Here is a 27,155-nt window from a genome sequence, read left to right on the forward strand (position 1 = left end):
ATCCATTGTCTGAACCTGCTTTGTCCATGTAGGGTCACGAGGGGGCTGGTGCCTATCTCCAGCGGTCAATGGGCAATCAGGCGGGGTACACCCTGGACAGAGAGCCAGTCCATCGCAGGGCAACACTGAGACACACAGGACTAAAACCATGCGCACACACACTCACTCCTAAGGACAATTGTTATTAACTTTTATGTACCTGCGTATGAAATATAATAAAGCTGCCTTTTTTTGCCAGACTATGTGCAGCAGTTCTGTTTATTTTCTAAAATAATGAAAAATAGGACTGAATCACACTCAGCCTTAAATTAAATGAAATGATACAGATGGTGAGCAGTGTGTCCTAACTTGTTGCTATCAGCTTTTAAAGTGAAGACATAAGATAGCCTATAATAATAAGATAACCCCCCAAATGATAGCCTATAATAACAAGATAACCCCAATGCTGCCAACAGATATAAAGTCAGTCTAACAGAGTGGTAAATGCAACATTTATTAAGTTCGTTTTCAGATGAAACTGAAAACAGGACTGAATGGTTATTATAGCGTTTATTTTCTTCTGCTTGCAGACAAAAAAACCTCCACTTAGAAGGACGTTGGTCTACCGGTACATGAAAAAGCCAATCGTTGCAGAGCACTTCCAGCCAATCAGAGACAACAAAGGCGGGACAATCCTTGGACATCCTACAATTCCAAATGACAAGAGTGGAGGACTGCAGCTTTATCCTGTAAGGGAAGATGGTTTATTGCTAAATGAAATAGTCAATAGCAGCAGAACTCATCTAGCCAGTCAAGGGAGAGAAAGGCAGGACCTTCCTAGAACTACTTACATGGTCCTCTTGCTACGAGCTGCAGGACAGCTACAGGGCTTCTGTTCCCATCCTGGAAAAAGGTAGGATTTCATCTTTTGCATTTATTAGAATAATTTCAACTGACGCTTGATTATAAAACTTGTAATGGATGTTGACATGGTTGTTTTGGTGTTGCGAACAGAGCCCACCTTCCTTATGGAGTTTCTCAGATCCATAACAACAACAGACATAACAATGAATGTTCACTCAGACCATAAATTGATCTTATTTATTCAAGACATAAATGAAAAAACCCATTTAAAAATATAGAATTGATGAGGAGGGATGTAATCAGAATTTTTTTTAATTATATGTTTCTGCTGCTCACCATTAAAACAATGAATCACTATAGTTTTTTGTGAGCAGCAGCAGGTGAAATAAACTTAAAAAATAAAGAAAAATTAATTAACCGAAATGTATTTATCTGAATTGTTTTTGTTTTTCAAATTTGAGTTAAAAAACAATTTAAAGTTAAAGGGAAAATTGTTCATATTTTAAAACATTTTCTTGAGCCAGTATGTCTTAAAATGACCCTTTACAGAGTTAGGCCTAGTCCACACGTAGCCGGGTTTTTTAAAAACGAATATCCGCCCCTCCAAAAACTTGCATCCACACCACCTCGTTTAAAAAAAAAACTCTGTCCACATGTACCCGGATAAATACGTTGTTAAGGACATGCCAGACCTGTAGGCGGCAGTACTTCCCCCGTTCTTAACCTTGTCCTTCGTCTGTGGTCTTCTGCAAGGAGCAGTAATTCTGCTTGCAAAAACAAACAAGCAAAAAGCACTTGGACAATTGATAAAGCGAGCGCAGCTCTGAGGGCATCCATGCTGTCGGCTAGTGTAAACACAGGTCGCACACGTGATGTCAGCATTTTTCTGTTGCGGAAAGTGACGTTGCGGACCTTAAAACTCTGGGTTTTGTCTGTCCACACGCAGACACCCAAAACAGAAAAAACGCAGATCTTCACTTTGGCCGGAGTTTTTAAAAAGATCCGTTTTCGTGTGAAAAAACTCTGTTTTCGTGTGGATGACAGGCCAAAACGTAGAAAAATATCTACGTTTTGGCAGATCCCCGGCTACGTGTGGACAGGGCCTTAATGAAAGGCCACCCAGCCCCTCTCGCCCCCTGTGGCCAGAATATCACACCTGCAACATCACAGTTTCTGGTCCGGTCTGCCGAGACCAAGGCCCAATCTCAATACTTGCACTGCGCCCTACGGACGTCAGAAAAGTGCACTTGGAGAAAGTGTGCAGTAGGGTTCGAGTGCGTCGTACACAAGTGTGCAAATAATTGCAGAATTGAGCACGGGAGCTTTGCGTCATCGATCGCAATGCATGCCGGGTTGCTGGTCGCTGTTATACTTTTTTCAAAAACTTTTATTAACAACTTTTAAACAAACAGCCAAACAGTTATTTGAAAAAATAATTACATGTATTGCTGCTTCGTCTAAAAGTTTTAGAGCATCAACTAATTGTCCTAAAATTAACTAATTTCATTAGAAAATGCATTTTTTTCAGAAAAGGAACTTGAGCCTTTTCTCCTGCAGCAATGACTTGTGGGTCATACCCCTGCCTGAGGTCCGCATCGCTGCAAACTTGGGTGAAGTGCAGATTAAGAGTGCAATGAGGGCGTGGTAAACTTCCGCACTTGAGAATCGGGACGCCCTACGCACTCGCACCCCTGGCCGGGAACGCGTAAATGAAGGGCGCAAGGGTGCAAGTATGAGTATTGGGATTGGGCCTTAGAAAATTTTCAGCTGAGGTACTCAACGCTGCCGTCTGGCTTCAGCGTGTTTCCTGCATGTTTTAGATCATGAGCCCAGCTTATTTTTTTAATTGAGTGATGAATCACTCCTGTAGACACTTAGGAATGCTGGGAGACGTTTCATCTGTTAGATTAAGGTGTTAAAAAGACAAACACACAGTGAAGAGATAGTTTCACTTCTACAAATGGACACAAGGGGGTGCTAAAAGCAAGACAAACTGCTTAGCATCCCTTCAAGTATTTTCGATACATGTTGTTTTTTTAATAAAAGAGAATAAAGGAGAAATGCATCACAGGCTAAACTCTCCGAGAGTTACCACGAGGACACTTATCACGAATTTCTGGGGCGCCCTTACAATAAAAAGTCTTCCTAATCAGCCACTTTCATATTTATTGAGTAGATTTTCTATAGCTAACTGCTGCTCAAAGTATCAGCCAGCGAGCCATCTTGCTGTCATTTGGACGGCCAGATTTTAAAAAGCGACAGCCTAAATGAAGAGGGACGGCTTTTTTATTTGATGACAAGCCTTCCCTGTTGCAGTGAATTCAGTTAGTGGTTGTCACCTTCAAATCAGCTGATGAATATGCTTGAAAAAAAGCTCCCAGAGGCAGACCCTTTGACATCCGAAAGCTTTATTAAAAAGCCCACAGGTGAGATGCATCAGGAACCAGGAGGAAATTCAGCCAAAAGAGAATCCCCCAAACAACTTCTTTTATTTACGTCGTTGTACATTTTCCACTCCCATGTAGGAGGGTGTAGAATCTCCTCAGACTGGATCAACCAATGCACACCTTTACCACATTAGCTTTAGATAGCTGAAAACCATCTTCTTCTGTATAATGCAAACTGCCTGCACATAAAGAAATGCTTAAATGGGCCAGAGTGAATCATCTGACCCCACTTATAGTAAACAAGTTCTGCAGCTGCAGTATTTTCTTAGATACCACAATATTTAATCTACAATCTGCATCTTGTGCAAGTATAAAATCGGAATATTGCACAAATATTTCTGCAAAACTGAGGGGCATGCCCCCTCCCCTAAAACTATGTCCATGCTGATGGCTCATTGGCTGCTAGTCAACTTCAGGGTTCATTTAAAGATCCTCGTTCTGGTCTATAGGGCCTTACATGGACAAGCACCATCATACATTGGTGATCTTCTCAGTCCCTACACCCCCAGCAGGTCCCTGAGGTCCAGTGACCAAAGCATACTGGTTATGCAGCACCAGGCTTAAGACCAAAGGTGACAGATCATCTGCTGCTGTGGTCTCCAGACTCTAGGCCTATCTCCTCCTGAGCCTGAGATCAGTGGTCTCCTTTAAAAAGCAGCTGAAAACTCACCTGTTCAGGCAGGCTTTGGAGCTTCATCTTAGCCTTCTCTTCTTTCTGCTATTTCTGTCAGTTGTTTTTTGAGGCTCCTATGTTTATTTTTATCTTGAATTTTCCTCCTGATTTCTTATTATGATCTATTTAATACTTGTTTTTTTCCATTCTTGTGTGTGCCTTGTGATTTTTATCTTGAGAGGTGCTACATAATTTTTAAAAAATCCTTCCTTACTTTTTTCTTTGTTTTTGATGCCTGCCTTGTTTCTCCTAATGATTGAACTCTTTCTCAGCATGTTCAAATCTCTCCTTACCTGTAAACCTCATCATCCCTGCTGCTGTCCTCTGGTCTTGTAGCTCGTCCCTGACTGCTCTGTTGTGGCATAAAAATGTCTTTCAAACATGCAGAAAACCACAGGGAGCACAAGTTTTGCACAGGACTGAAAGATAATTGAGTTTATTCCTAGCATGAATTAACAAGCTTAACATGTTGGCAGGACCATCACTTAGCTAAAATGATCTACATGCAACAGCATACTTTAACTCACACACATTGTCTGGAAAAAAAACATGCAAAGTTTTTTTCCTCTTTGCAGCTCTGGAAGGCTGCTCTTTTTCTGCTCAGCTGCACTGAGATCTACTTGCGTTGGCGTGTTCAAAGACGCTCGGAAGAAGAATAAACTTAACTTTGATGAGCAAAAGAACAACATGAAAAATGATTCAATGAATCAGGAAAGCAGAAATGTTATTTCAGTTTTTACAATTTTTTAGTTCAGTTCAAACCATTTAGAATTTTGTGTTTTCATCACAGTTTGTATTTTATATTTTCAAATATCTTCAGCTTTACTTATTTTATGAGAATTTTAATGTTGCACTATTTGGAAAAATAACCATAACACAGCATAACAATTACTTGAATGGTTTCATGTTTTTTTAAATAAGTTTTGAAAGTAAAATGTTCCTAAAATCTATGGCTGGGCAATATGGCCTAAAATCAACATCACAATATATTGAGGATTTCGCCTCGATTACGATAAATGGACGATAGCTACAGGTATGTGCAGAAACAAAAGTTGTCCACTAGATGGAGCTGTCACATTGTGACATTGAGTCACATTTTTACATGACTCAAGGTGGTCCAGCTTCTGAAAGGGACATGAACATTGCCAACCTACACACATTTTCATTTTTTTATTATCAAATTAATTGTCGTCATCGTCGTCGTCTTCCTCCGCTTATCCGGGTCCGGGTCGCGGGGGCAGCATCCCAACTAGGGAGCTCCACACCATCCTCTCTCCAGCCACCTCCACCAGCTCCTCCGGCAGGACCCCAAGGCGTTCGCGGACCAGATTGGAGATGTAACCTCTCCAACATGTCCTGGGTTGACCCGGGGGCCTCCTGCCGGCAGAACATGCCCAAAACACCTCCCCAGGGAGGCGTCCAGGAGGCATCTTGAACAGATGCCCAAAACACCTCAACTGACTCCTTTCAATCTGGAGGAGCAGCGGTTCTACTCCGAGTCCCTCCCAAATGTCCGAGCTCCTCACCCTATCTCCAAGGCTGAACCCAGCCACCCTACGGAGGAAACTCATTTCGGCCACTTGTATTCACGATCTCGTTCTTTCGGTCATTACCCAAAGCTCATGACCATAGGTGAGGATTTGGACGTAGATCGGCCGGTAAATCGAGAGCCTGGCTTTCTGGCTCAGCTCCATCTTCACCACGACAGATCGGCTCAGCGTCCGCATCGCTGCAAACTTGGGTGAAGTGCAGATTAAGAGTGCAATGAGGGCGTGGTAAACTTCCGCACTTGAGAATCGGGACGCCCTACGCACTCGCACCCCTGGCCGGGAACGCGTAAATGAAGGGCGCAAGGGTGCAAGTATGAGTATTGGGATGGGCCTTAGAAAATTTTCAGCTGAGGTACTCAACGCTGCTGTTTGGCTTCAGCGTGTTTCCTGCATGTTTTAGATCATGAGCCCAGCTTATTTTTTTAATTGAGTGATGAATCACTCCTGTAGACACTTAGGAATGCTGGGAGACGTTTCATCTGTTAGATTAAGGTGTTAAAAAGACAAACACACAGTGAAGAGATAGTTTCACTTCTACAAATGGACACAAGGGGGTGCTAAAAGCAAGACAAACTGCTTAGCATCCCTTCAAGTATTTTCGATACATGTTCTTTTTTTAATAAAAGAGAATAAAGGAGAAATGCATCACCACAGGCTAAACTCTCCCAGAGTTACCACGAGGACACTTATCACGATTTTCTGGGGCGCCCTTACAATAAAAAGTCTTCCTAATCAGCCACTTTCATATTTATTGAGTAGATTTTCTATAGCTAACTGCTGCTCAAAGTATCAGCCAGCGAGCCATCTTGCTGTCATTTGGACGGCCAGATTTTAAAAAGCGACAGCCTAAAAGAAGAGGGACGGCTTTTTTATTTGATGACAAGCCTTCCCTGTTGCAGTGAATTCAGTTAGTGGTTGTCACCTTCAAATCAGCTGATGAATATGCTTGAAAAAAAAGCTCCCAGAGGCAGACCCTTTGACATCCGAAAGCTTTATTAAAAAGCCCACAGGTGAGATGCATCAGGAACCAGGAGGGAATTCAGCCAAAAGAGAATCCCCCAAACAACTTCTTTTATTTACGTCGTTGTACATTTTCCACTCCCATGTAGGAGGGTGTAGAATCTCCTCAGACTGGATCAACCAATGCATACCTTTACCACATTAGCTTTAGATAGCTGAAAACCATCTTCTTCTGTATAATGCAAACTGCCTGCACACAAAGAAATGCTTAAATGGGCCAGAGTGAATCATCTGACCCCACTTATAGTAAACAAGTTCTGCAGCTGCAGTATTTTCTTAGATACCACAATATTTAATCTACAATCTGCATCTTGTGCAAGTATAAAATCGGAATATTGCACAAATATTTCTGCAAAACTGAGGGGCATGCCCCCTCCCCTAAAACTATGTCCATGCTGATGGCTCATTGGCTGCTAGTCAACTTCAGGGTTCATTTAAAGATCCTCGTTCTGGTCTATAGGGCCTTACATGGACAAGCACCATCATACATTGGTGATCTTCTCAGTCCCTACACCCCCAGCAGGTCCCTGAGGTCCAGTGACCAAAGCATACTGGTTATGCAGCACCAGGCTTAAGACCAAAGGTGACAGATCATCTGCTGCTGTGGTCTCCAGACTCTAGGCCTCTCTCCTCCTGAGCCTGAGATCAGTGGTCTCCTTTAAAAAGCAGCTGAAAACTCACCTGTTCAGGCAGGCTTTGGAGCCTGGAGTTGATTCTTCATCTTAGCCTTCTCTTCTTTCTGCTATTTCTGTCAGTTGTCTTTTTCAGGCTCCTATGTTTATTTTTATCTTGAATTTTCCTCCTGATTTCTTATTATGATCTATTTAATACTTGTTTTTTTTCCATTCTTGTGTGTGCCTTGTGATTTTTATCTTGAGAGGTGCTACATAATTTTTAAAAAATCCTTCCTTACTTTTTTCTTTGTTTCTGATGCCTGCCTTGTTTCTCCTAATGATTGAACTCTTTCTCAGCATGTTCAAATCTCTCCTTACCTGTAAACCTCATCATCCCTGCTGCTGTCCTCTGGTCTTGTAGCTCGTCCCTGACTGCTCTGTTGTGGCATAAAAATGTCTTTCAAACATGCAGAAAACCACAGGGAGCACAAGTTTTGCACAGGACTGAAAGATAATTGAGTGTATTCCTAGCATGAATTAACAAGCTTAACATGTTGGCAGGACCATCACTTAGCTAAAATGATCTACATGCAACAGCATACTTTAACTCACACACATTGTCTGGAAAAAAAAAAACATGCAAAGTTTTTTTCCTCTTTGCAGCTCTGGAAGGCTGCTCTTTTTCTGCTCAGCTGCACTGAGATCTACTTGCGTTGGCGTGTGTCTGCTTGAGGCGTGTTCAAAGACGCTCGGAAGAAGAATAAACTTAACTTTGATGAGCAAAAGAACAACATGAAAAATGATTCAATGAATCAGGAAAGCAGAAATGTTATTTCAGTTTTTACAATTTTTTAGTTCAGTTCAAACCATTTAGAATTTTGTGTTTTCATCACAGTTTGTATTTTATATTTTCAAATATCTTCAGCTTTACTTATTTTATGAGAATTTTAATGTTGCACTATTTGGAAAAATAACCATAACACAGCATAACAATTACTTGAATGGTTTCATGTTTTTTTAAATAAGTTTTGAAAGTAAAATGTTCCTAAAATCTATGGCTGGGCAATATGGCCTAAAATCAACATCACAATATATTGAGGATTTCGCCTCGATTACGATAAATGGACGATAGCTACAGGTATGTGCAGAAACAAAAGTTGTCCACTAGATGGAGCTGTCACATTGTGACATTGAGTCACATTTTTACATGACTCAAGGTGGTCCAGCTTCTGAAAGGGACATGAACATTGCCAACCTACACACATTTTCATTTTTTTTATTATCAAATTAATTGTCGTCATCGTCGTCGTCTTCCTCCGCTTATCCGGGTCCGGGTCGCGGGGGCAGCATCCCAACTAGGGAGCTCCACACCGTCCTCTCTCCAGCCACCTCCACCAGCTCCTCCGGCAGGACCCCAAGGCGTTCGCGGACCAGATTGGAGATGTAACCTCTCCAACATGTCCTGGGTTGACCCGGGGGCCTCCTGCCGGCAGAACATGCCCGAAACACCTCCCAGGGAGGCGTCCAGGAGGCATCCTGACCAGATGCCCAAACCACCTCAACTGACTCCTTTCAATCTGGAGGAGCAGCGGTTCTACTCCGAGTCCCTCCCGAATGTCCGAGCTCCTCACCCTATCTCCAAGGCTGAACCCAGCCACCCTACGGAGGAAACTCATTTCGGGCACTTGTATTCACGATCTCGTTCTTTCGGTCATTACCCAAAGCTCATGACCATAGGTGAGGATTTGGATGTAGATCGGCCAGTAAATCGAGAGCCTGGCTTTCTGGCTCAGCTCCATCTTCACCACGGCAGATCGGCTCAGCGTCCGCATCACTGCAGATGCTGAACCAATCCGCCTGTCAATCTCCCGATCCCTTCTACCCTCACTCGTGAACAAGACACCGAGATACTTAAATTCCTCCACTTATGTTTATGTTTATTTTATTTCGCAGACGCTTTTATCCAAAGCAACTTACAATTTATAACCTGTAGGGCATGTTGTGGTAGGACCTCTCTCCCGACCCGGAGTTGGCAAGCCACCATTTTCCGGTCGAGATCCATGGTCTCTGATTTGGAGGTGCTGATCCTCATCCCAGCCGCTTCACACTCGGCCGCGAACCTACCCAGCAAGAGCTGAAAGTCAGCGCTGGATGAAGCCAGGAGGACCACATCATCCGCAAAAAGCAGAGACGAGATTCTCCTGCCACCAAACTCGACACACTCCACACCACGGCTGTGCCTAGAAATTCTGTCCATAAAGGTTATGAACAGAACCGGTGACAAAGGGCAGCCCTGGCGGAGTCCAATCCTCACCGGGAACAGGTCTAATGGGGATCTTAATAAACAAACAAACAAACAAACCCCCCTTAGCAGCAGAGCCCAGGGACCCAGACCCCACCAGGCAGCCACCAGGATTGGTCAGGCAGACACCAAAAATCTTCAACTCCCTGACCCGGAAGCCACGACCCAGAAAGACCAAGGCACCGCCCTCCACACCAGGTTTGGCAGGAAGAGGGGAGACGAAAATCTATATCATCAAAAGAAGTCCCAGGAGAAGGGAGGAGTCAAAGGCCTCACCTGACATATACAGTCATACACAAACACAGTCACACCCTCCCTCCCTCATGCTCACACATACACATACAACCAAAGAGTTCGACCCTTTCTGCTGGGGGTGCTGATGAGCAGGTTACCCCGCCCAGCGCTGAGCACAGCAACCCACCACCCCAGACCCCAACCGGATGGCCAGATCTCCCTCCTAGCCTCCAGCCCCAGGAAGCCAAGCGACAACAGAGGTGTGCTAGTCTCCCTCTGCCTGCTCCAATATGGTGTTAGTGAGTGTTGATGAGTTGTATTCCATGGCTGTGGTGAGCGGGCAGTGCGGGCATCGTCTGGCCTATGCCAGCTGATGCCACCACACCACCCCACTTGCACCCACAGCCCTCGGTGTCTAAGTGCAGTTTAAAATTGGAAGCGGGCGCCGACACTTGGGATGAGGGTGAGTAATCCCCCTGCCAACTGCCGTTGCTCCTTTTAGATTAAATGAACTGATCTGAAAAGTTCGAGTAGCTTCTTATTTAAAATATGGCTGAACTCTTTTTCTCTTATTTTGTGGCCCGACTGTTCTAAAAAATAACAAACATTGAACCAGTTTTGACAAACAGTCCTCAGAAAAGTCCTGCAAAAACACAGGAACATGCATGAAATAAACTATAATATCTCAAACAAAAATTGTCATACAGGAACCTTCTAAGATTTTTTTCAGCGAGAAGTGCATCTCATCCTGGGGTCTTCACTCCCTCTGGAAACTGAAACTGATTAACTCTTCAGGCAGTTGCTCAATAACCAGCAACATGTGTGGAGGATATAAGTACATCTGGAGATCAGCATTCAGGTCTAGTCAGAAGTTGTGGGATTTGGGGGGGAAATAAATACCTAAACTCATGCAACCAGAGGTGGAGGAGAGAGGGCACTGGGGGAGTAAGGTGGAGTTTCTCCTGGCTGTGGGGGGACATGTTGTCGGCCTCGGCAATGTCTGGAGGTTTCCATACCTCTGCTACAAAAATGGAGGCGGTAAGCTGATGAGGGCTTTTGAATTTCCTTTGTTCAAATGCAAATAAGGATGAATTTATGATTTAAATGACTGAATCTTTGCACTGCTCTTAACTCTCTGGAGGCAGGCGTTGCATATTTGCAACGATAAAACCTACCTGGTTACTCCACGTACGTATTTCATGAGCATTTTTAACTCAGAAGTACCCCTGAAAGACTCAGTCGTTCGTCCTTTTATCAAAACTTATTTTGAGCCTGAGAGGGTTAAACTCATAATCCAAATAACATAACTGGTAAGAAGTGTTGATTCAAAAAGTCAAGATATGCAGTAAAAATTATACAAAAGTAGTTCCAATAAAGCAGAGCAGAAAGAAGGGCCTGTACATTATGAAAAGTACTTGAATGGTTATGCTGTAAATAATCTGTCATGTTCCACAACTTCCAGTGATGTCCTTCAATAATTTCTAGCAGGATTTCAAAGTTTTGCAAACTGATTAAGCTAGTGCTTCATGTGAAACTAGAAGATGGCTCCAACCATCATGGAAAGGCTCTCTGTGCCCAGAGTCAATTGACCAAAGTACAACGAAGCTCTGTGCAGAACAATTGATGATTCACTAGCGTTAACTCAGAATTCCAAGTATCTCATGTCTGATCAGGATTTAGGAACATCTAACTTAGTAACAATTACACCTTTACAAGACGCCTGAGTGAGATCATCCTCATGGACTGTCACCTCATGCTGGTGTTTTTAGGTCTACCTACGACTCACTTGACCCTACTCAATTAATCAAAGATCCAGCTCGACAAAATATTAATTATCCAGAACATCTTCCCTCACTGACCGGTTTAAAACAAGCGTTCCTCATAAATTCTCAGATGTTGTATTTGCTAACTATCAAACTACCAAAAACAAAACAGAAAATCATTTCTGAACGAGATCTTAAACATTTCTGTGAACAAGACCTTTTGTGGCTCATAGACAGGGGCGAATATACTTCATCAGTATAGAACATGCGGTTATTCTATGATACTTTCTATTCTATTCAATTCAATTCAAGTTTATTTATAGAGCGCCCAATCACGACGACGAGTCATCTCAAGGCACTTCACATAGTAAACATTCCAATTCAGGTCATTTCATTAAGCCAGTCAGAAAAAAAATGTTTCCTATATAAGGAACCCAGCAAATTGCATCAAGTCACTGACTAGTGTCAGTGACTTTACAGCAATCCTCATACTAAGCAAGCATTTAGCGACAGTGGAGAGGAAAACTCCCTTTTAACTGGAGGAAACCTCCAGAGAATCCTGGATCAGTATAAGCAGCCCTCCTCCACGACTCACTGGGGATGGAGAAGACAGAGCGGGCACACACACACACACACACACACACACACACACACACACACACACACACACACACACACACACACACACACACACACACACACACACACACACACACACTCACGCACGCACGCACGCACGCACGCACACACGCACACACACACACACACACACACACACACACACACACACACACACACACACACACACAACAAATATACCAAGTAATGTGTCTATGGTTACATTGTGATTTCTTAGTAAATATTCTATTTGGTGAGAGATAAACTTTATTGTATTTATCCTGGTGGATCTATCATTAAACGGGTAAACTAGTAGTAGCACATTCAATGTCAAAGAAAGTAAAATGTTATTATCTGGAGTGGGAGAATGTTTAAATGGTTATCAACAGTGTTCAAGCCGATGGCCCCCTCCATGAGGCCACCACAGCTAAGCAGAATGTCACACCCTGTCCTGTCTCCCCATTCTGTTCAGTCATGTGTCTCCTCTGTTAATTGCTCCCATCTGCCTCTCGTTTTCCAATCACCCAAGCTCCCAGCCCTCATGTATTTAACCCTTCAGTTCTGCGTCTCTTGTTGGTTCCTTGTTTCATTGTCCTGCGTGTTCCTGATTAAATCCTTGTTTTAAATGTTCTTGTCTGTCTGTCTGTCTGTCTGTCTGCCTGCCTGCCTGCCTGCCTGCCTGCCTGCCTCCTTCCTCACCTGCGTGTGGATCCTCACCTCCGTTTCACTCACCGGCACGCTTGTGACACAGAACATCATTGCACTTTTAATCAGATTGTAAATAAACATGCTCCATTCAGAAAAAGTCTGTGTTTAAGACCTAAATAACCCATGGTTTACTCCTCTGTTGACTAATCTGATGAGTGACAGGGATGCTGCCTGGGCGGAAATGCTAAACTGGAAGGAGACTGGTTGTCACTCAGACATCTACAGAATCATATGCCTCCATCGTAAAGAAAGCCAAACCTGATTTCTATCCATCTAAAACCACATAAAACTAAGACATTTCAGAAGGAAATCTAATTTGCTTACAGAAACAAACAGGATGTCCACCCGTGTAGAATTGGATTCTCATTTAACAATTATAGGCTACTGAACTACCTCTGAGGACATTTAATTTCATCTGGTTTTTGACTCTAACCCCTACCTTCCACCGGACTCAAAAGCAACGTGTAACATAATAGAAGCGTTTTACTTGCAAGCTCCCATCTAACCAGGAAAATTGCAACACCACATGTGATTTTGGAAGTCCACAAAATAACAAGATGGCTGTGTGCATCCAAAAAGGTCTGTTGTTTTTTTTTCTGTTCTGTTAACTTCGGCTACAGATGTTTCACAGGAAGTGATGTACAATTAACTGGACGTGACTTTTATTTTGAAAGTTTCCAGATACACTGCTTTCGTGTTTGACTTCCTGTCTGCCCAATCTGAACTTGGGAGTTCGATGTGTTTTTGAAGCGTATTGAGTGAAAAATAGACTTGAATCGTAATGAAAGCGTCCACTACAACAGCAGCTAATTGCCGTGAAGTACGTTTTGTGGCCATTTGGTGACTCCTTTGCGTCCAGTGGAAAGTAGAGGTATATCTTCACTTGCAAAAGCCTAGAAATTTTTTACTGTGGGTGATGGTGGCAAAAGATTTAGGTGCCCTCTTGGTGACCGGAGGATTGCAAGTTCGAGCCCTGTCTGTCGCACTCGTGTCCTTCGGCAGGACATTTAACCCACCTTGCCTGCTAGTGGTGGTCAGAGAGACTAGAGAGATGAAGGAACCACCCTTTGTCACAATTTTTGACAGGTCTATTGTTCTTTGACCTTTATGACCTTTCCCCCAAACCACCTTACATCAAACTTGACAGGTGTATTGTTTTATGACCTTTTGTGACATGACCTTTAATGATCCCATATGTCCAGAAATGAATTGATAAATGTTGTGTTATGACCCATGAAGTTATTGATTGTAGTCCCCTTCTGTCAAGATGTATATTGATGATCTGCTTTGATGTATTCAATCTGCACCACTTTACATCAAGTTAGGATTGATAACTCTTCTGTGTTAGAATACCTCACCCCACAGTTCCCACAGCCCCTCCCTTTCATACATAATACCCCTCATCCCTCCCTCCAACCCTGGTCAGCTCTTTAAAAGGTATTAATCAGTTTCAGCACACAGTGTCACTTCACAATGAAGTTGTCAGTTCACACACACACACACACACACACACACACACACACACACACACACACACACACACACACACACACACACACACACACACACATTTAAGGCACTTCCTCCTTTCAGAAAATGCCTGACTCTCTAAGACAAGTAAAGAATTTAGGGTTACCAACTCTAAACCATTCAGCATCCATACAGACATTTGTCTCAGCCACCCCTCTCCGCCCCTCCTCTCCTCATCCTAGTGTTAATTTTACAACAAAGGGAGTGCTCATGCATCCATAGAGATATTTTTCTCATCAGCTCATTAGCCTACCCCTTTGCTTACTCACTCACTCACTCACTCACTCACTCACTCACACACACAGATATCCCTTTCAACCCCTCTCCTTTCCTCTCCTTAGTGTCACATTTTGAACCATTCAGAATACACGTTTTACAACAGAGGAAGTCATCATTTTACACACATTCAGGCATTTGTCTCAGCCACGCCTTGTTTCCAATGTGACTCACTCACTCACACACACACACAGGACTCCTTTCATCCGGCCATTTCATCGTCGTCGCCGCCGTCGTCTTCCTCTGCTTATCTGGGTCAGGGTAGCGGGGGCAGCATCCCAACTAGGGAGCTCCACACCGTCCTCTCCCCAGCCACCTCCACTAGCTCCTCCGGCAGGACCCCAAGGTGTTCCCGGACCAGATTGGAGATGTAACCTCTCCAACGTGTCCTGGGTCGACCCAGGGGCCTCCTACCGGCAGGACATGCCCGAAACACCTCCCCGGGGAGGCGTCCAGGAGGCATCCTGACCAGATGCCCAAGCCACCTCAACTGGCTCCTTTCGATCCGGAGGAGCAGCGGTTCTACTCCGAGTCCCTCCCAAATGTCCGAGCTCCTCACCCTATCTCTAAGGCTGAGCCCGGCCACCCTACGGAGGAAACTCATTTTGGCCGTTTGTATCCGCGATCTCGTTCTTTCGGTCATTACCCAAAGCTCATGACCATAGGTGAGGATTGGGAGGTAGATCAACCGGTAAATCGAGAGCCTGGCTTCCTGGCTCAGCTCCCTCTTCACCATGACAGATCGGCTCAGCGTCCGCATCACTGCAGATGCCGAACCAATCCGCCTGTCGATCTCCCGATCCCTCCTACCCTCACTCGTGAACAAGACCCCGAGATACTTAAACTCCTCCACTTGAGGTAGGACCTCTCCCCTGACCCGGAGTTGGCAAGCCACCCTTTTCCGGTCGAGAACCATGGTCTCAGATTTGGAGGTGCTGATCCTCATCCCAGCCGCTTCACACTCATCCAATAAAAAACCCTGTAATGAAGATCGCTTCATTACAATCCCTTGAGGTCCACGAGGCAGGGGTGAGGTGGTGCTCACTCCTCAGCCCTGCCACATGGGCCCAAGGGATAAACCATCAACCCTGCTCAATGGTCAAATTTCCTCGCGGGGTCACACCCATTAGGACAGTGGGAGGGTTAGGGCAAGTGCATGTAAGATGCACTCAGTTTTGTGTACTTTTTAAATTCAGGTGCATTTTTGGTGCCTTATCTGGTTTTTGCTGTGACCTGTGGAGTTCCTCTGTTCCTGCTGGAGACAGTCCTAGGGCAGTACACTCAGGAGGGTGGCATCACCTGCTGGAGGAAGCTGTGTCCTCTAGCTGAAGGTAAACTCTTCAACTTTATATTCTGTGGCAGAGAAAGCAAAACGTTTCCTGGTCTAACTCACCCTAACACGTCTTTTCTTACTAAACAAATTTTATTCATGCAAGTGAAACGCGGGTGTTATTTATATTAGCGTTACATAAGCATTGCTTATAAAGTCACATGACTGAAACACTATTTGTTTCCTCGTGTTCTTGTCTGCAGGTATAGGTTATGGTGGGCAGCTGATCCTCTTCTACAGCTGTATGACTTACATCATTATTCTCTCTTGGGCTCTGCTTTACCTCGTGTTCTCCTTCAGCTCCCAGCTCCCCTGGGCCAGCTGCAGCAACTACTGGAACACGGGTAAAATGCAAACGTTTGTCTCGAATCAACATAAAAAAAATTAATCACTAAACCTATTAAATTATCTCAACATCATATGTTCAGATGTGTGTTTAGACTTTTCAGCAAGAAATGAGACAGTTCCGTGGACCAACAGGACAGATTCGACCTCAGCGGCTACAGAATTCTGGGAGTATGTCTGTAAAGGTGACTAAGCACAAATGCAACACTAAAACAATCCTTGGTGAGGAATCTGTTCTTGTCCCTACTAGACAGCGAGTGCTGGCCATCTCAGGGGGGATCGAGGAGTTGGGCTCGGTCAGGTGGGAGGTGCTGCTGTGTCTTGTTGTGATGTGGGTGATCTGTTACTTTTGCATCTGGAAAGGGGTCAAGTCCACAGGAAAGGTAAAACTTTACAGCACAAACTGCCACAAGTAAATAAATGATAAGCTTTGAACAGGTTTTTACTTTTTCTAGGTGGTGTATTTTACTGCCACCTTCCCCTACATGATGCTGTTTATACTTCTGATTCGAGGACTCACTCTACCCGGAGCTCTTGAAGGAGTGATGTTTTATCTTCTGCCTGATCCATCACGGCTCACAGACCCTCAGGTTAGAACCTAACAGTGAACCACTTACGTAAGGTAAACACACGTGCTCACTGCTGCTGGTCTTTGTGCAGGTGTGGATGGAAGCTGGGGCTCAGATTTTCTTCTCATACAGTGTTGGAGTGGGATCCCTGACTGTTTTAGGCAGTTATAACAAATACAACAACAACTGCTACAGGCATGAATACAACTCCAACATGAGCTTTTTAGGTGTAGACTTTCCCAAACAACATTAAAATGATGTGTCAAGCGTATGTTGTGTTTTGTAGAGACTGCCTGTGGCTGTGTCTACTGAACAGTGCTACCAGTTTCATAGCCGGGTTTGCAGTCTTCTCTGTGCTGGGATTCATGGCTCATGAGCAAGGCATTCCCATTGAAGAGGTGGCTGAATCAGGTATGTATGCAGAAATATTACAAAGAACAAGACTTTTTGTTGCAGCAGTACGTGTGTTCAGATCTTTCACCACCTGGCTAGTGCGCTAAAAAGAGAACAATATGGAGAAGCTTCAAATGTAGAAAGTGGACTCCATCTTTTTACAGGTGTCGGATTTACTGATGGCCTCTATTAGGTCCAGGATAATTGCAGTTACACAGGGGTGCCAGTACTCATGTCAATCATGATCGACAGGTCGATCGCTAGACAACGCTGCATATCCCACTCACCTGACCAGCCCATCGACGCGCCACTGCAGCAGCATCTCCGCACATCGTTACATACAACTTCCATAAAGTGGTCTTCAACACACCGTGGATGAATAATAATGCATCTTCAGTGTGTGGTTTGAGGCGCTGAGGTGCATCCTCGCCCCTAAAGTTCCTCTCGCTGCCAGCTGCCATACAGCACTCGTCTTGGCAGCTGGGAGAGCCTCGGATAAACCATGTTACTCACTAGACATGTTTTTTTTCCCTTTCTCTCTTTAGTCTGAGCCAGAGGTGGAAAGTAACGAATTACATTTACTCACGTTACTGTAATTGAGTAGCTTTTTTGTAAATTTATACTTTTTAAGTCGTTTTTAAAATCTGTACTTTTACTTTTACTTGAGTAAGTTTTTAAAAAAGAATTCTAATTCGCTACATTTTAAATCATATCCGTTACTGAGTAAAAATAAATTATAGGCTTAATAAATTAAAAATATTACGTGTAGCAGCGTCGGAACAGAAAGAGACACCTGCATGAGCGCCACGTCTAAACCGGGGGAGGGGGTGGGGGTGGGGGGGCTACACGCTTTATGATGAGGACAAACAGCCATTTTTACCGCAGTTTTGCTCAAAAACATCAGTACAGTCCCTGTGATCCACTCGCATTCCTCTCTCCCTCCTCTCCTGTGGGTAGGAACCCGAACCTTCGCGCACCGGTGTGACTTCATCAGAATTCTGCTCGGTTCGGCAACCAGACTCGGTTCCGTGTTTGAAATGTGTTTCCTTACCACGCACGGAAGTGGCAAAATTACGTTTAGCGCTCCTAAGAAGCCGATTATCAGCGCTCTGCTCATAAAACAGAAGACCTGCAGGCCTCTGTGAGTTAATCCTGATACTGTTCAGGTGTAAACATTGTGCACCATCCCTGTGTTTGAACTCAGAAGATGCTTCTTGATGCCACAGATATGTGATGATTTAGCTTGTTTCTTTATTTTACTCCAGAATAAGAGATTAAATTATTACAAAAGCAGTTCAGTGTAGTTAAATTAGTCATTCACATGATTCTAACATGCTGCTGTGTGTGTGTGTGTGTGCGTGTGCGTGTGCGTGTGCGTGTGCGTGTGCGTGTGTGTGTGTGTGTGTGTGTGTGTGTGGGACTGCATAAGACAGCATGGCTTCATCAAATCCATGCATCCTATATCTTGGCTGAAGAAATGGCTCAGGAAAATAACTTGTATTTAATAAACAATGATGTCTCTGCAGTGTTTGTGATAATGTTTTATCTTATATTGGACCTATCTTTGGTCTGGGAGGTGTAACTTATCATGATACAAGCCTTTTAAAACATGTTAAAGTGTTAGAAGAGGAGATAAATGCATGAATTTGAAGTTCATGTTTGGAGACCAACCTTCACAGTTTGGAGGCTCACGCTGGTGAGGAGACACCATTAGTTCTAGTAACACCTGGGCTCCCAAGGCCTGTTCTGACAGGATGGACGTTACGGGACCCTTAAGGATTCCAGTTGGATGATTGGAGGATTATTTAGGAGGATTGGAATGAACAAACTGATTTCAGTGGTGAAGGGTTAAAGGTGTTGGCTCGGCATTAAAATTGTAGAAATGCAAAATAACTACACTTTATTATCTATATAAACATGTACTGGGTCCAGTTTTTTATTTTATTAAGGACTTTTGTCATAAATCATTAAAGAAAATCCAAATCCTCTCCTCCCGACAGTGAAGAACTGTGTTTCGCATACGTCACTCCAGCACGTAAAACAAGCTAGCTGCTGATGCTAGTATTGTGAATCACTATTTGTTTACTTTCATGCTCCTAATTATTACGTAAAATTGTGTTTACAGCTGCAGCAAAAGGTCTGAGCCATGTGTCTGTGTCCTACACGCATTTTTAAATAACAGGTCTGATCTAAAATAATAACCTACATCTATAAATCTGTCTAGAACCGCACCGCTACTTCTGGACTCTAGACGAGTCCCGTTAGCATGACTGCAGCAAAACTAACCGTGTTCGCTCCGGTAAGGAAAGAACAAGTCCTTTGGGAAAGCTACGACACACACACTCACACACACACACACACACACACACACACACACACACACACACACACACACACACAGATATAATCTAAAAGATTATCTCTATATTTCAACATTAGAACCTCCATGACATCCTGGATTAGTGCAAACAACGAGTTGAGCTAAGGAGTTACTCCAGCATCAGGAAGATTTATTCTGGTAAATTGTAGGTTCATTATTTTCCAGAGTTATGTCAATAAATACACACAGCAGTAAAACTGTAGATTACTGAACTATATTGGGACACATGATGGAGCTAAAACCAGCTGAAAACTTGTCAGCTTAGAGCTTCCAGTGGAGCACAGAAATGAAATATTTAAGAAAAGTAAACAAACTGTACCGATTTTGGTTCTGAAGATGAACAGAATCCTCCTCTATGTCCAAATCAGGTCGCAGGTCTTCTGAGTCAAACGGTCTAAAACATGTCTGCACCTCTGGTAGTGATATCCAGCTGGCGGGGTCGGAGTTCGGTTGAACTTCTCCAGTAATCTAACATCCGTTCTCGTCGCCGTATCCCAGAGATAAACAAATCTGACCGACTAGTAGAGGCTTCAGAAGCTACATCTGATTGATGACACACTGTTCTCTGCTATAACGCTAACGCAGAAACAGCGGAGCCAGGCGTTGTTTACTACAGCTGTTTCAGCAGAACTCCTTGTGAAACGTCAACTGCTGCCCAGGGCTTAGACCGGACGTTAGTTTCTGTTTTTCCTGTGCCAGTCACAAACATCAGATTTTCTTACAATTCCAGCCGTCAAAATCCAAAAACCTTTTTCATCTGAGATTTTAATACACATTTACACATGCTGTTCAAACAAATTTTGCCTCTGGCCGATATCTTTAAATGAGTGAGTGAACCCACTACCAAAGATGAACTCTGCTAACTTTAAAAATCAGCTGCTCTAAATAAGCATTCAGGGAAGTCATGGGCTTGTGACTATAACCTAATTTATGTTACTAGTTTGCAGTTTAACTGCCTTTGTACTTCAGTATGCATATTTGTTCATTTAATTAAAAAACGACCACTTTGACATTTATACCCCATTGTCTTTTTTTTAACTATTCAGAAGAGCCCGTCCTTGCACAGTCAAAAAAGTAACTAAGTAACTTTTACTCTGACTACATTTGAAATAAGCTACTTTTTACTTTTACTTGAGTACATTTTGAGGCAGGTAATTTTACTTGTAATTGAGTAAAATTTCATGAAAGTAATTATACTTGTACTTAAGTACAACATTTTAGTACTCTTTCCACCTCTGGTCTGAGCCCAATTCAGCCCAAAATTAAAGGGGTACTTTACAACTTTTTCATGTTTCTAAATAATTTTTTGAGCCAGGATGTGCTAAAATGACACTTTACAGGGTTAATGAAACGCCCCCATGCCCCTATCGCCCCCTGTGGCCAGAATATTCCACTTGCAAATTTACAGTTGCCGGTCCAATCTGTTGTACTTGGACCTGTGCTGCAGTCTGCTTCCAGCATGTTTTAGATCATGAACACAGCTGATGTGTTTCATTTAGTGATGACTCACTCCTGCAGACACTAAGGAAGGCTGGGAGACATTTCATCTGTTCAGAAGACGAACGCACAGTGAGGAGATACGTTTAGCTTTCAGTTTTACAAACACGCACTAAGGGGTGCTAAAAGCTAGCCAAACCTGCTTAGCGTTCCTTTAACTTAATCCGCCCAAGCAACCCCAGGCTTGCTTTGTTCGTGCTCTGCCCCTACTGTTTGGTAATTTTGTGTCCTTTGCCTCCCCTCCTCACTGGTAATTATGCGGTTGATTACCACTCTTGAATCGTGTGGTAACCCTGTCAAGCTCTTTGAATCGCTCATTTTAAAAGTAGCTCACATGGTAAAAACAGCTCGAAGTGAATCAGAATCTTTAGCAAACATCATCCTCGTGCAGCAGCAACATCTTAACAGACCTGGCCTAATCGTAAAAAAGATTTGGTTTAGTGCTTTTATCTTTTCTTTTTTAAGGTCCAGGCTTGGCGTTCATTGCATACCCTCAGGCTGTAGCCATGATGCCTGTACCCCAACTGTGGTCCATCTGCTTCTTCATCATGCTCATCCTCTTGGGCCTGGACACACAAGTAAAACGCTCGATTGGAGCAGTTCTCCTTTTTAAGGGATTGCTTTGTCAGTTGGAAATGTACTTTGAATTATTTTTCTTTACAGTTTGTGGCCATGGAGGCGATGATAACGTCCATCATAGACATGTTTCCAAGTCTGATGCGCAGAGCTGGACGACGGGAGAGATTCCTCCTCCTTTTCTGCCTCATTTGCTTCTTCTCTCAGCTTGTCATGATCACCGAAGTCAGTATTTTGTGTTCAACGGAAATTTCTTAACCTGATGTGGATAATTTAATTGACTGGTCTGGTTATTTAAGAAAAACACGTGTTCTTTTAAAACTGACCTTAAAGGAAATTTTTTAAATCTCTAATTATCTGCAGGGAGGGATGTATGTATTCCAGATGTTTGACTACTATGCATGTAATGGAGCCTGCATCCTCTTCCTCAGTGTGTTTGAAACTCTGGCTCTTGGATGGGTGTTTGGTAAGTAAACTGTTTGTCAAGAAAGATTATCAGAGATGGGGATGGGGGCTAACTGTTAGGTATTTTTAATTGTTCATTATTGTTGTGAAATATTTTCCTTTGTCTATGTGAAGAGTTCATTCACCTTTACTACTTAAATGTGGTTAGGAAAAACCCAATAACTAGTTATTTGTTTTTACGTTTGGGTGTTTTCAGAAACTCCTTTCTGCTTTAGGCATTTTGATCCAGTATCTGGAGTTTTCCTTTGTCCTGTGCATTCTAAGGCCAAAGTGTTTTCCATTAGTTAAAAGCAAACTGGTCAGGTAGGAAAATTAGCTCAAATCTAGAAACTTCTCTTGTGATTGTGGAATTTGTGGGTGTGAACATTTTGGGTGTGAACATTTTGTATTCAATAAAAACCCCTCCATGAGCTCCAGCTCCTTTGTGAGAGGAAAATGGCTTCCGTGTTGTATGGTCTGATTCTCTCACCCTCTGCAGAGTGTCACACACTTTGCAGAGTTTGTTGTCTGTTTAAGGTTTGTTACAATTTACCAGTTTAAGAATCTAATCCCTCTGTGTGGGTGTTCTGACTTCCTTTAAGGTAATTTAAGTTTAAGGTAATATAAGAACAATAGTATAAGTTAAAATACGCAACATAATAGTGAATAATGCTAAATTAAATTACCGAACATAGATTAAATTACCCAACACTAACTGTGTTTGTCATGTTTTTTTTCCATTAATCACAAAATTTGCGTAGAAAGTGATGAACACAGCTTTCCAGACCACTTTTTGTGCATTAGCAAGCTTTATTCCCAGATCTTTTTTATAACGTACTCATGAATAAAACCCTAAAAGAAACTAGGCTTCCTTTCTCTTGTTGGACACACATGTGGTATGATCTGATAATGCTGTAATGCGTTCTGACCTGACGTTTTAGGAGCAGAGCGGTTGTATGGCATCATAAAGGAGATGACGGGCGAGAACATCAGCTCATACTTCAGAGTCTGCTGGCTCTACCTCACACCGCTGGTCTCACTGGTGACCCTTCTCTCTCTCTCTCTTTGGGTCAATATGACAAGTTCAACTTCTGAACTGGTTGTTTTGTGTTTTTAGGGATCTTTTATATATTCTTTAGTTGAGTACCAACCTCTGACCTTCAATCGCTGGTATGTGTACCCATCCTGGGCCTATGTACTGGGCTGGATAATGGCACTCTCTTCAATCCTGCTCGTACCAGGATGGGCAATCTACAAACTGGGCACTGGGACTGGTGCCCTCAGTCAGGTAGGATGGTTATTTATTTGCACATCTCAACTCTCAACATTTACTTGAGTCACACTAGCTAGCCTGTAAATCTACAACAACAACCTAATTGAAATTTCGAGCTCTTGTGATGTTTCCAGATAACTGGTAATGATTTTCTTCTTACCTTTGCAGCGGCTCCACTGCCTGAGCAAACCTGTTCTTGATATTTCACCAATCAAAGCTAAAGGAGCAGAGCTGCAGGGTGGGGGGGCTGAAGAGCTGCAGGTGTTCACTTCCAGAGACTGTTCTGAACCTAAACATGTGTCCAAAAGATAAAAACCGGCACTGACTGTACAAGTGCTAGTGTTGTCGCGTTTTGTTTGCACAAGTGCCGGTCATAAAAATAGAATTCGTTAAGATTATTACACACCGACTGATATGTTTCAAATGTTTGTTTTCTTAATGTTGATGATTATTACTGACAACTAATGCAAATCCTGAATTCAGTATCTCAGAATATTAGAACAATAATTAAGTCTAATGCAAGAAAAGGAATTTCAGAAATGTTGGCAAACTGAAAAGAAGGAGTACGTATACAGCACTCAATATTTAGTTGGGCTCCTTTGGCCTGGATTACTGCAGCACAGATTAATCTGTGGCACTGCTCAGGTTTTATAAGAGCCCATGTTGTGCTGATAGTGGCCTTGAGCTCTTCTGAATTGTTGGGTCTGGCATATTACATCTTCCTCTTCACAATACTCCATACATTTTCTATGGGGTTAGGATCAGGCGTGTTTGCTGGCCAACCAAGAGCTATGGATACCATGGTGCTTAAACCAGGTACTGGCAGCTTTGACGCTGTGTGCAGATGTCAAGTCCTGTTGGAAAATCTGAATCTCCATAAAGTTGGTCAGTAGCAGGAAGCATGTAGTGCTCTAAAACCACCTGGTAGATGGCTACGTCGACCTTTGACCTTAGAAAACACAATGAACCATCACCAGCAGATGACATGGCGCCCCAAACCATCACTGAAACTTTACACAGGACCGCTAGCAACATGGATTCTGTTCCTCTTCTCTCGTTCTCCAGACTCTGGGACCTTGATTTCCAAAGGAAATGCAAATTTTACTTTAACCAGAGAACATAACTCAGGACCACTCAGCAACAGTCCAGTCCTTTATGTCTTTAGCCGAGGCGAGACACTTCTGACGCTGTCTAGTGTTCAAGAGTGGCTTGACACAAGGAAAGCGACAGCTGAAACCAGGTCTTGGAATAGACTTTATTGATCCCACAGTGGGGAATTTCACTTGTTACAGCAGCACCAACACGTAAGAGAATAATTAGAAGAAAAATAATAACAACGGTTCATGTGCACACACATCAGCAGAAGTCTAGTATTGTAACCCTCAACCACTAAAAACCACAAATAAAAAATGACAAACTTGGGTTCCAGCACTGTAAGGGACACAGATGTACTATGTTAATCAGGTATTGCACAGGTATTGAACACATACTGAATATTACATTAATGTTATATTGTGTAACAAGATAATGCCGGTACCAGTTTAACGGGGGAGTTAAACTACAGAGGGGATGAATGACCTACGGTAGCCTGCTGTTTTACATCTGGGATGTCTCAGTCTGCCTCTGAAGGAGCTGTCCATGGTCTCCAGTGGGATGCAGTGGGTGGGAGGTTTTTTTTTTTAAAAAGATGGAGGTCATCTTCCCCAGCAGTGTTGCACATGTCTTTGCATGATCGTTCTTGAAGCACTGACTCCAGCTGCAGTCCATTCTTTGTGAGTCTCCCCCTCATTCTGAATGGGTTTTGTTTCACAATCCTCTCCAGGGTGAGGTTATCTCTCTTACTTTTTCATGTTTTTCTACCACATCTTGTCCTTCACCTGTCTATTAATGTGCTTGGACACAGAGCTCTGTGAACAGCCAGCCTCTCTAGCGATGACCTTTTGTGTCTTGACTTCCTTGATCAAGGTGTCGATGGTAGAGACGACAGCTGCAGACCAGTCGGTGTGGATCTGCGGTCTTCAGGTCAGCAGCCGTACCTGTCTCGCTATGGCCAGCAGCTTATGGCAGACTGTTGCAACAAATATTTTACCAAAATTAATAGCGCGACCTCTGGACATCTTTTTTCTAAGAGCTAAAATTAATAGAAAATTTCACCTAGTAAAAAATTACACCCAAGATATGTTGTCCAGTACAAAAATACAACAATTCTGCCCCATCAGGCTTTGTCAGAGGACATATCGGGTGCTGTAACGCCTTGCATGATGGGATAGCTAGGTGTATAAACAATGGGAACATTAGTCGCTGTGTGTGTTGTGAGCTTATAAACCTGCAGAAAATGGTACACTTGTGCTGTGTGAAGGGCTGCTATGCCAGATGACACAGTTACAAGAAGCAAAATAACGACAGATGTAGCAGCTGTACCTAAAATACTCTGATGTTATTCACTGGTTTTACGTTCCATTATAGTTGAGCAGGTGTGGCTTCTTGACGCGCGTCTGCGTTTGGAACATGTTTAAATGGTGCTGGAAATAGATCTTTGTTATTAAACTTTGTACTGACAGAAACTTTCCAATAAACAATGTTGAAAAGGTAAGAAAAGGGTTCTAGTTCTTTATTTTTCCTCGTTTATAGTCACGGAGTTAATGGCGCAGCTCTGTTGAGTTAGTTTCTCTGTAGCTTTGCAACAATCTTCACAAGAAGGCAAAAAGGTTGAACGTAGGCAGGGGTCGTGTTGCCGCTTTTGTTTTTAGATGGAAACATCTCAAGGCTGTTAGTCATTCTGACAGACTGATAGTACTCTGACGCATACAGGTGCGCAGACATTTTAAACGTTACAGAGAACATCGCAGAGGTAACAACACAACCAAGTAAAGATTCCCATCAGAACATCTGCACATTATCTCAGTCAGATGATCAGTGCAGCTCGCCGTCAGTGCGCTGAGGAGTCCGTGGGTCACAGGCCAGCAGCAGAACCAGAACTCAGCAGGTAAAATATTCCTACTTTAAGTGAAATTGTTTAATTGTAACATTAATATGTTGATGTCTGGACACGCTGGTCAGCTTGTTTAGACTAAAAATGTAAAATGAATCTTATTTGAGAAAAAACAGGAAATGACTGTCGACCAAAATGAAAACATGTCTAACGCAACCTCTGAATGTAGGTATTGTTTCTGCACCTGCTTGTAACAAACTTTCTATTACTGTTCTATCCCTCGTGCTTTGAGATTACTGCAGCCATTATTCAAACTGCTGATGTGCATTAGTTTCTCTCTTTAAATTGATATGCTCCTTTCTCACATTTTCCCTTCAGGGGTCACCACAGCAAATAATCCGTCTCCATTTAGTCTACCCTCACATCCTCCAGCTGTGCATCATTAATGAATCTTTTGGTCTTCTCACCCTCCTGCCTGGTAGCTCCAGCCTCAGCATCCTTCTCCCTATGTTGACAGTGCCTGACTAGAACCAGTCTCGTCTCTTCTTGCAAGCGACACCTCCACACTAACTGATGGTAAACAGTAGTTATGTGTCCGTCCTTTGTTCTGAAAGGAGAAAACCGACAATCCCCGCACCACGCTGGATATGAAATATGTTTCATTATGACCTTCCATAATGACTGAAACGTTGAGATTTTCTCACTATGTTCCTGCACCTTTAAGAATTATATTTAAAATATTTTCCATCCTTGGCTTTACAGGGGCCTTCACACCAGCCTCTTAAACGTTGAAGTACCTGGGACCAGTGTACATTCAGTGTTACTGCATAGTGACACA

The 27,155-nt window shown here is 43.1% G+C and overlaps 1 protein-coding gene across 1 annotated transcript; it reads left to right on the forward strand.

The window, feature by feature from the left end:
- Window positions 1-10,566: 10,566 nt before the first annotated feature.
- Window positions 10,567-25,256, forward strand: LOC107395453 (sodium- and chloride-dependent GABA transporter 2). Its single transcript, XM_015974851.3, has 14 exons — window positions 10,567-10,721; window positions 15,775-15,909; window positions 16,112-16,252; window positions 16,337-16,424; window positions 16,504-16,636; window positions 16,709-16,843; window positions 16,914-17,017; window positions 17,109-17,233; window positions 21,558-21,670; window positions 21,756-21,893; window positions 22,032-22,134; window positions 23,054-23,154; window positions 23,230-23,400; window positions 23,554-25,256. Exons 1-14 carry the CDS (start codon window positions 10,592-10,594, stop codon window positions 23,695-23,697), a joined length of 1,761 nt encoding a protein of 586 aa, XP_015830337.1. The 5' UTR covers window positions 10,567-10,591; the 3' UTR covers window positions 23,698-25,256.
- The last annotated feature ends 1,899 nt before the right edge of the window (window positions 25,257-27,155 follow it).

This window comes from Nothobranchius furzeri, chromosome 13, assembly GCF_043380555.1.
Source record: "Nothobranchius furzeri strain GRZ-AD chromosome 13, NfurGRZ-RIMD1, whole genome shotgun sequence".
NCBI classification, from domain to species: Eukaryota; Metazoa; Chordata; class Actinopteri; order Cyprinodontiformes; family Nothobranchiidae; genus Nothobranchius; species Nothobranchius furzeri.